This window comes from Paramormyrops kingsleyae, unplaced genomic scaffold, assembly GCF_048594095.1.
Source record: "Paramormyrops kingsleyae isolate MSU_618 unplaced genomic scaffold, PKINGS_0.4 ups215, whole genome shotgun sequence".
Classification (NCBI taxonomy): Eukaryota; Metazoa; Chordata; class Actinopteri; order Osteoglossiformes; family Mormyridae; genus Paramormyrops; species Paramormyrops kingsleyae.
The window spans coordinates 36,265-46,785 of NW_027326153.1; the positions used below are offsets into that span (position 1 = coordinate 36,265).

At 52.9% G+C, this 10,521-nt stretch overlaps 1 protein-coding gene across 1 annotated transcript; it reads right to left on the bottom strand.

The window, feature by feature from the left end:
- Positions 1–3,248: 3,248 nt before the first annotated feature.
- Positions 3,249–4,723, bottom strand: LOC111860068 (perforin-1-like). Its single transcript, XM_023843393.2, has one exon. The coding sequence runs from the start codon at positions 4,721–4,723 to the stop codon at positions 3,410–3,412; it is 1,314 nt and encodes a 437-aa protein (XP_023699161.2). The 3' UTR covers positions 3,249–3,409.
- Between the last annotated feature and the right edge of the window lie 5,798 nt (positions 4,724–10,521).

Here is a 10,521-nt window from a genome sequence, read left to right on the forward strand (position 1 = left end):
GGGGCGTGACATAACCCCCCCCCAAAGGCGCGCACACCGGGCGCGCCCGAGAGGAGGCGACGGACGAGACGGAACCGGGGAACAGGACCTGGAAGACAAAGCAAAACATCAACCAAAAACAGGGAACAAGACAGAGACACAAAACAGGAACAGGGACGAGACGAAGGACAGAACCCGACAAAGAACAGGGAAAGCGGACAGACAGACCAGGAAGGGAGACACAGAAGGGGAGACAGGCGGAACAAAAGGGCCAGGAGTGAACGGAGGAGGAACAAAGGGACGAGGAGCAGAGACAGGCGGGACAAACGGAAAGGGAGGAGGAACAAGGGGAGCACGAGGGAGCCCAGGCGGGCGACGGGCAGCGGCCGGAGGGGCCGCAGGCGGGAGGGAGAAGGGAGCTGAAGGGGACCACCCAGGGGCCAAGGGAACGGGACGAGGGAGTGACGGAGGGGACACGGAGGGAGCAGGAGGGAACACCAGTGCAGGCGGGCAGGAGGGGGAAGCCGCGGCAGGCGGAGGCGCAGCCGGAGCCGGCGAAGGCGCCGTCCGACGCCCAGCCGGAGCAGGGGGGCCCGGAGGCGACCGACATGGAGCCGGAGGAGGGACCGAGGACCGGCACCGAGGATCCAGGGGGGGACCCGGCGGCGACCGCCGACCCCGAGCCGGAGGACCCGCAGGCAGCCACCGAGCTACAGCCAGGGGGCAGGGCGGGCGGGACCCGGGCCCTACGCCTATGTCCCCGTCCCTTGCCGGATGCAGAGAGGCAGGGTCCTGGGGGGCGTCGGCTTTGCCGGGGTAAGGGCGAGTGAGTCAGATCCTCCCTGGGGACAACAGGCGAGGCTGTAGGTAGGGCAGCCAGCAGGGTCACGGGCAGGACGGGAGAGGTGGCCTCAGACGGAGCCGCGGGCGTGTGGCCAGCAGGGGGCGCCTCGACGGGCACCTCAGGCAGAGCGGAGGCAGCTGCAGGCGTGCGACCAGCAGGGGCCGCCTGGGCAGGCGCCTCGGGCGTACGGTCAGCAGGGGGCGCCTCAGCGAGCGCCGCCAGCACGCGACCAGCCGGGAGCGCCACAGCGGGCGCCGCCATCACACGGCCAGCAGGGGGAGCCGGCAGGACAGGCGAGACAGGCAGTTCAAGAGCCGGCAGGACAGGCGAGACAGGCAGGTCAAGAGCCGGCAGGACAGGCCAGGAGCCGGCAGGACAGGCGAGACAGGCAGGTCAGGAGCCGGCAGGACAGGCAAAACAGGCAGTTCAGGTGCCGCCGCGGCGGGCGCCGCCACCACGCGGCCAGCAGGGGGCGCCGCGGCGGGCGCCACCATCTCGCGGCCAGCGGGCGCCACCATCTCGCGGCCAGCAGGGGGCGCCGCGGCGAGTGCCGCAGCCAGAGTGGTGACAGCTGCAGGGACTGCAGGCAGAACAGGCGGGTCAGGTGGTGCCGCTGGCAAAGCGGCGGAAGCTGCAGCAGGCGGTGCCGCGGGCAGAGCGGTGGCAGCTGCAGCAGGCAGGACAAGCAGGGCAAGCGGGTCAAGCAGGACAGGCGGGTCCGCTGGCAAAGCGGCGGAAGCTGCAGCAGCAGGCGTTGCCGCGGGCAGATCGGCGGCGGCAGCAGCAGCGGGCGTTGCCGCGGGCAGAGCGGCGGCGGCAGCAGCAGGCAGCGCAGTCGCGGGTAGATCGGCGGCGGCAGCAGCAGGCGGTGCCGCGGGCAGAGCGGCGACAGCAGCAGCAGCAGCAGGCGGTGCCGCGGGCAGAACGGCGACAGCAGCTGCAGGCGGTGCTGCTGGCAAATCCGGATCAGGCAGTTCCGGAGCAGGCAGGAGGGGTGCCGAGTGCGTTGGCGCTGCCCCTTTAAGGGCTGTAGGGACCCGGGGAATAGCGTCCCTTACGGCGCGTATCCCGCCTAGACCCGCCTAGACCCGGTGGTGCTCGGTCTCCCTGCGTTGTGTCGTTTTGGAGACTTGTCATTCTGTCACGACTGGCGGGCGGGCGAGCAGGAAAGCAGGCGAGCTGAGCCGAGAAGTCGGACAAACTGGGTTTAATGGGGATAGGGTGGCTGACAGGCACGGACATCGAGACAATACAATGACAAGTCTGGGGAAGACTGACTCAGACGAGGACTAAATACACAAGACAAGCTAGACTTAACAGGACACAGGCAATCACAATTAGGGCTGAACACGAGGTAACGAGGTGGGCGTGGCACACATCGGGAGCGGACGGAGCGGGGCGTGACAGTATGTGGGAGTGTATTGAGATTCAAACATTTTGGAAGAATATTCTGGTTATGATTGGTAAATTAACTGAAGAAAATATTCCTTGTGATCCCAAACTCTGTTTATTTCATATATACCCAGTCAATTTTGTGGTGAACACTAATAAACGTAAACTAATTGACTTTAGTCTGCTTCAGGCCAAACGGGCTATTGCTTTAAAATGGAAGGAGATACAAGGGCCGTCCTCTATCCTCTGGTTTAAAGAAATGACTAACAATCTCGCCATGGAAAAGCTGACTTATGCAGTTAAAGGGAAACTTAAAGACTTTTACAATATTTGGACTCCATTTTTATGTTATTGTAACCAAGAGGAGATAACTGATATTCAACATTCTTCTCTTTGTACTTGGTATCTCCATTACATAATGTAATTTCCTTTATAATAACTAAATACTCCGAAAAGGTTAAAGTCCAAAAGTACCAAAAGTATTATACCAAAAGTATTTGAGATGTGTGGGTTTTTTTTTTTATTTTATTAAAAATTATTATTTCATTTTTTATTTTTTTGACTGTGATTGTTCTGTATTTAAAACAAATGCAAATAAATATATTTGGGGAAAAAATAAATAAATAAATAATACAAGATATATTCTTCGCCACTTCTAGAATCATAAAAAGTTTTGGTTGGGCGAAAAAAGTAGGCTGACAGTAGGCTAAAATGCGTCATAATCTGTGTCATTTGCCTTTAACAACAGTGCAGTTTGGACGCAAAAGATTTTTTCAACGCTAATGATAGTGGAAATGTGGATCTTTTCTTCAGAAACCCCCGTAATTTTTTTTTATACATTAGTGTGCATGTAGATTCAGTAACCAAATCTTGAGTTTAAGTTTTTTTAAGTTTTACAAGCAGTCCGTGTTGGTACAAGATGGAGTGGCACAGATAATATGTTGGGGGCTGTGCCACTCAAAAAAGAATCAAGAGTAAAGCCATTCTCCAAGGAGGGAGGGGGATGATGGTCATTAAAACAGCAACACAGGAATTCTTTAGCAAAGTTGCAGTTGATTTTATTGCAATAGAAATGCATGTTTCTCAGAAATGCAAGCTTGATGAGCTGAGTGGATTGGCTGCATGGACAGCGGCAGAAAGGGGAGAGCTAAAGCAGCTACTACATCTTCATTGTGGCGTGCATCTCTTCCTCCCTTAGGGCTCAGCAGGAGCATGAGGAGTATCTCCACCTGAGGAGCCCAGCATCTTATTATCACTCCTGTTGGATAACAGAAACGGCAGGGGATCCTCGATGGACTGCCCCCTTCTGAGGCGCTCCAGGAGAACAGGCGTGATGTTGAAGGCATTCCGGGAGGTGTAAAGGTCGGCCAGTCTGGGGTTCATAGGAGAAGGGGCGTATTCTCTGCATCGCTCTCCCATGAGCCCAGGAGCACACTCCACCTTATAGGAGTAGTAGAGATTGCCATGGTTCAGTGGACAGATTTCATCATGGAAGCCTCTAACAGGATTGATCGCGCACCCTCCCAGCTTGTCGTTCCACCATTTGTACCACATCTTGTCTTCGTCCCACACTTCCAGCCTCATCTTTGTGTCCAGTGAGAGCTGAATGGTACCAAATGAGAACTCGCTGTTCCAGATCGGGTTATTGTTGTTGTGGATCACCCTGGTCTGGGTATTTTTGTCAGCTAGAGCAATGTAGACAAAGCCATCGGTCTCACCAATGTAGTCTCCCCACAAGCCCCGGGCCCGCTTCACCGTAACCGTCACTTGGGCCAGGCCTGGCCTAGTTGGGCAGCAGTTGCAGTTGTTTTGTTCACTGGCCACACAGACACAGTGACAGGGGTCATGTTTGCTGGGTGTCGAACCTCCTGAGCATTTCTTGGAGCAGTGCTTGTATAGGGCCTTCTCCAGGATGTAGTCCTCCACCGCCTTCTTCAGCGCCGCCTTTTTGGCCTCTGGCTTCTGCACCAGATAATGCAGGGGGTGGAGAGAGTAGGTGATGATTCCCGGCATGGTCTTCAGGCTGTCCAGCCACTTCTGCATGGCTTCAGGCTTGTCTGAAAACAGCAGGTCAGAAACCGTGTGCTGGCCGCCCTCTACCTCGGTGATCCTTTCGGTGAACTGGCTGTGGAAGTTATCCTTGATATTGTGCTTTGTCTTGGCATTCTTGCAGTAGCTAGACTCAGCCTTAACAGAAACAGCTTTTATGCGTGCAGAGGCCTCCGTCTCCAGGCAGTCCTTCACCTCAGTCTCAGTGTAGCCGTTTAGCGCCGCCTGGCAGAACCGGAATGCGGTGGTGCTGCTCACACGGCCGCCCAGCTGCACCTTCCTGATGAAGTGAGTCCCGTAGATGTCCAGTAGGCGGCGGTAGTCTTCCTTGGTGATATTGTTATACTGAGGGGGGAGGAGCTTAAAACTGCGTGCAAACTCCCTATGGAGGGGTGGGCTGTCCACCACTCTGTACCTGGGTGGGACGACAAACAAAACACCCCCAGGTGTGATGTGCATTTTAGCTCTGCTTAAATAAAGCTTGCAAAACACCTCCAGATAGGGCTGATATTGCAAAATATTTTATAATGATATATATCAGTCAGTATTGATATTTATCAACTCAAGTCATTATTTCTTTACTTCAATGCTCCATTTTCACTTAAAATTCCCTTCGAATTGCACTTAAACAGATTCAGAACAAACTGAAAAGTGAAATCTAATTTTACTAAATTGGCTAAATCATACAAAAATAAACATTTTTTCATGGGGCGTAATACTAGAGAATGTGGAGAGTACAGTTGGGGGAACTTGGGTGGGAAGACAGACAAAACAGCAAGACATTTTTCTGATGTGCATTTTAGCTCTACTTAAAAAACAAATCTAAAACACGGCAGGCAATCTGACTTTTCAAACCTCACAAAGATTCAGCTTTTTTGTGTTTAAATTCATCCCTCGTACATAACATTCATCCAACATATTTGCATGGCTGTGAGCCACAAAATACACTATATGGACAAAAGTATTGGGACACACCTCTTAATAGTGCACATTAACCTCCTGAGACCCAAGGAAAAAGTGTCCTTCAGTTTTAGGTTAATTGTGATTTTCTATGTCTTTGGAGGAAATAAGACACCTTTTTTCAAATTTATTTTCATTTTTAATTTCACAGCATGTCATCTTTAGTGTACAACAAGAATAAATATGTTTCCTTACATCAGTGAAAAGATACAGTGGTACCTCGGTTCTCGAACTCACTAGAACTCGAATTTCTTGAAAGTCGAATAAACCAGTTTGACCTAGAACTCGATCTGAATATCAGAAGTCGAACCATGAACGCCGACCTAATATAAATTGTACGCGCCATGCAATTCTTACTTGAATGCCTTCTTCACAGACTGTACGATTAACCAAATAAAGCAGCGCAACATTACAATAAATAACAATAAATAAACCACTAACTTACATGTACTATTAGAGCATTTATGTAATTTATTTAAAATTTATTTTACCAGGTAAATTAACTGAAAACCAGTTCTCACTGCTTTACATGATATTCGGGAGAAATAGCAGATTACGCATCAGAACTGCCTGGGATACAATCGTCATGCGTGTAACTAAACTCTTCAGTCAATAAGGGCAAAGGTGTGTCGTCACGGAGACGGTACCAGTTTGTGCAGCCGGGTGAGAGGTCGCAATGTATCTAACCGTAATGCATTGCGTCAGGATCAGAATGTGTTGCTTTAAGCCAGCGCTGTAAGCAAGCCGAACGGACTGGGAAAACAAACTGACTTAATACAGAGGACTAGTGACAACAACCAGAAACAGCTGATCACATGGGGATCCCACACGAGGTTAACGAGGGGGCGTGGCACACGGAAGGAGCGGATGATCGGGGCAGGGGCAGGACAGGGGTAATGTTGGGATAAGATCTTTATCGTTTTGGAAGCCATTAAGAAATAAATGCTCATCTTGTCTTATCCTGTTCATTTTGTGTTTAAATGCTAAAAAAAAACATATTTAGGTGTAATTTTGGGGGGCCGAGAACCAATTAATTGGTTTTCCATTATTTCTTATGGGAAAAATTCGATCAGAACTCAAACTTTTTAGCATTCGAACCGGAGTCCGGAACAGATTAAGTTCGAGAACCGAGGTACCACTGTATATGCAAAAATAAAATGTCCACTGCAATGGTCATAAATGAATGGGTGGCGTCTCAGGAGGATATACATGAATAGGGTGAAAGAAATGAAGTATGTGGACCATATGTGTTATGTCCACCGTTCGCCAAGCAAGCAGGATGGGGAGAATGATCAATCAAAACAGGCAGAGATCCAAAGGATGGGGTTTATTTCGGGCAGACAATCAACACAGGGTACACACATTAATGACAGATCTGACGATACAGACTCAGACGTGGACTTAAATACACAAGACTAAGGGATGGAAATGCAAAACAACTGAGAACAATCAGGAATTCACATGAGGTAATGAGGGGGGCGTGGCACACAGGCGGATCGTACGAGCAGGTCATGAAAATATGTACATAGCAATATTGAATAGAAACTTTTTGTACATAATATACAGTATGCAAAATAATTTAGCAGCAAGTAATGTAGCAGCAGATAACAAAAAGTACAAATATGCTAGTACAGTAAAAGAATAGTACAATAAAGTGGCTGGTGAACTGTTTCATTAGCCAGCTAATAAAATAAAATAAAATAGGTCAAATTTAACTCAAGATGAGTTCAGGAGTCTTAAAGCTTGTGGGACGAAGCTATTACTAGTCTAGTTGAGCTTGTCCGGATGCTGCGTTCATATGCTTCATGACTAGTCTTTCAAAGCACATCATGATGACAGGTGTGAATGCTATTGGCCAGTAGTCGTTGACACACATGATGGTAGTCTTTTTCGTCACAGGAGTGATGGTGGTGGCCTTTAAGCATCTGCCTGGCTCAGGGAGACGTTGAAAATGTCCGTGAGGACATTTGCCAGCTGGTCCCCACACTCCCTGAGTGGGTTCATCCTGAACTTTGTCTCCGGATTTGAAGGTAGCATAGTGAGCCCTCAGCAATGCACACCTTTGCTGTCATCCAAGGTTTTTGGTTTGCCCAACTGGTGACAGTTTTGGAGGCAGTTACATCCTCTATGCACTTATTGATGCATCCGTTGACAGAGGACGCATACTGTATTCCTCCAGTTCAGTGTGCTGACTGTAGGTGGCAGTTTCCTTGAACATGCTACTAAATATTCCACAGTCAACTGTTAGTGGTATTATAACAAAGTGGAAGCAATTGGGAACAGCAGCATCTCAGCCACAAAGTGGTATGCCATGTAAAATCACAGTGCGGGAACAATGCATGCTGAGGCGCACAGTATGCAGAATTCGCTAACTGTCTGCAGACTCAATAGCTACACACCTCCAAACTTCATGTGGTCTTCAGATTAGCTCAAGAACAGCGTGTAGAGAACTCCATGGAATGGGTTTCCATGGCCGAGCAGCAACATCCAAGCCTTACATCACCAAGTGCAATGCAAAGCATCAGATGCAGTGGTGTAAAGCAGGCCGCCACTGGACTCTACAGCAGTGAAGACGTGTTCTCTGGAGTGACGAATCATGCTTATCTATCTGGAAATCCGATGGACGAGTCTAGGTTTGGCAGTTGCCAGAACAGTTCTTGCCTGACTGCAATATACCAAATGTAAAGTTTGGTGGAGAGGGGATTATGGTGTGGGGTTGTTTTTCAGATGTTGGGCTTGGCCCCTTAGTTCCAGTGAAAGGAACTCTTAATGCTGCCATTTTGGACAATTTCATGCTCCCAACTTTGTGGGAGCAGTTTGGAGATGGCCCCTTCCTGTTCCAACATGACTGCGCACCAGTGCACAAAGCAACGCCTGCTGCTGCTGCCGCCGCACTGCCAGCGGCACCGCATGTCCAGCCTGACCCGCTCGTCCTGCCTGCGATCCCTGCAGCTGCCGCTGCCGCCACTCTGCCCGCAGCACCACCTGCTACAGCTGCTGCGGCACCCCCTGCTGGCCATGTGATGGCGGCGCCCGCCGTGGCGCCTTCTGGCCATGTGATGGCGGCGCCCGCCGTGGTGCCCCCTGCTGGGCGCGTGTTGGCAGCGCCCACCGTGGCGCCCCCTGCTGGCCGCACGCCCGAGGAGCCCCCTCCTGATCTGCCTGTCTCGCCTGTCCTGCGGGCGCCTGATCTGCCTGTCTCGCCTGTCCTGCCGGCGCCTGATTTGCCTGCAGCCCTCCTGCCTGAGGCTGCCGCTTTGCCTGAGGCCCTCCTGCCTGAGGCTGCCGCTCTGCCTGAGGCCCTCCTGCCTGATGCTGCCGCTCTGCCTGCAGCCATCCTGCCTGAAGCTACCGCGCCTCCTGCTGCTTCACACGAGGCTTCTGCTGGAGCAGTGGCTGCTGCGGCACCTCCTGCTGGCCACGCGCCCGAGATGCCTGCTGCGCCACCCCCTGCTGGCCACGCGCCCGAGATGCCTGCTGTGCCGCCCCCTGCTGGCCGCACACCCGAGGTGCCTGCTGCGCCGCCCCCTGCTGTCCTGCCCGTCCAGCCTGGCTCCCCTGTCCTGCCCGTCCAGCCCTCGGCTCCGCCTGCAGCTACGCCTGCTGTCACGATCCCTGCTCCAGTCCCCCCAGCCCTAGTTCCAGTCCCCGAGGAGGTCCCGGACAGACCAACCACTGCTCCTTCCTCCTTGGAGGAGGAGGAGCTCGAGTGGGACCCCTCGGGGACTTCCCTAATGACTCCTCTTCCCTCGCCCCGGCGCGGTCAAGCCCGACCGGAACCCCGCCTGTCGGTGTCCCGGAAAGGGAGAGGACATAGGCGCAGGGGTCGGGTCCCGCCCGCCCTGCCCCCCGGCTCGCCTGCGGTCCCCCGGGCTCCTGCTCGATGGTCGCCTGCGGGTCCCCCGCCGTTGCTTCGTCGGCCACCTGTGGTCCCACCTGCGACGCCTCGGCGGCCGCCTGCAGGTTCCCCCGCTCCGACTCGTCGCTCGCCTGCGGGTCTCCCTGCTCTGGCTCGTCGGTGGTGGACAGCGCCTCCGCCTGCTTTGGTTGCGCCGTTGCCTGCTACGGCTTCCCCTCTCTCCTTGCCTTCGCCGTGTTCCCCTTCTGCTCTCTCCTTGCCTTCGCTGGTGCCCCCTCCTGCTTTCTTCTCTGCCCCTCCGTTGGTCCCTCTGGTTTCCTCCTCTGCCCCGTCGTTGTCCCCTCCGGCTCCTGCCTCGCGGTCGCCCGGGGGCCCTCCGGCTTCGGCCGCTCGGTCGTCCGCGGCTCCTCCTGCTGCCGCTGCCTTTCGCCCCCTGGGGTTCCCTTGGGCTCCCCTGGTTCCTCCTCCCTTTCCCTTTGTCCCTCCTGTATCTGCTCCTCGTCCCCCTCTGGTTCCTTCGTTCACTCCTGGCCCTTTTGTTCCGCCTGTCGGTGTTCCCCCGGTGTCTCCCTTCCTGGTCTGTCTGTCCGCGTTCTCCGTCCTTTGTCAGGTTTTGTCTTGGTTTTTGCCCCTTTGCTTGTTTTGTGTTTCTGTTCTGTTTCCGGTCCCTCGTTGATGTTTTTGCTCTTGTTTTCCAGGTCCTGTTTCCCTGGTCTTGTCTCGTCCGTCGCCTCCCCTGAGGCGCGCCCGGAGTGCGCGCCTTTGGGGGGGGGGTTCTGTCATGCCCAGCTCCCTCCGATCCTTGTGTGTGCCACGCCCCCTCATTACCTCGTGTCAATTCCTGGTTGTGATCACCTGTGTCCTGTTATTTCTGGCTAGTCTTATGTATTTAGTCCGCGTCTGAGTATGTCTTGTCAGATCCGTCATTGTAGTATCAGTGGACGTCCGTACCCGTCAACCCCCCGTCTGCAAATAAACCCCTCTGCTTTCCGGCTCGCCCGCCCCGCGATTCCTGACAGATGGCAGTTCTTTAAAATGGAGAATTGGCATTTTACTATAACAAATCACCACTAATCTAACTAACAGTGGCACAAACATGGAAGCCAAAAATTAATGTGATAATTATGCTCATGATTGCATGCTAACAAAAACACACAAATGACATGGTAAACACTACATGGTTATGACATTTACAACATCAATGGCCAAACGTATTTTTTATTTTACATCTTTTACAGATACACATAGTGTGGCGCAATCAAACTGCTGATCAAACCCTGCAGCATCACATTGTCCCCACCTAAGGGGTCAGCCCCAGGGACCCCGACATACCTTCCTACCCCGGTGTGTCCTCTACAGCCAGGTTGGGCCAAGGGGTGATATGATATCAGATGATCCCATTGCAGGATCAGACAGATGCAGGCAATAAATTACGTTG

Bases quoted from the DNA above. Each gene is read 5' to 3' on its own strand.
- LOC111860068 (XM_023843393.2), bottom strand. From the start codon at position 4,723: ATGCACATCACACCTGGGGGTGTTTTGTTTGTCGTCCCACCCAGGTAC.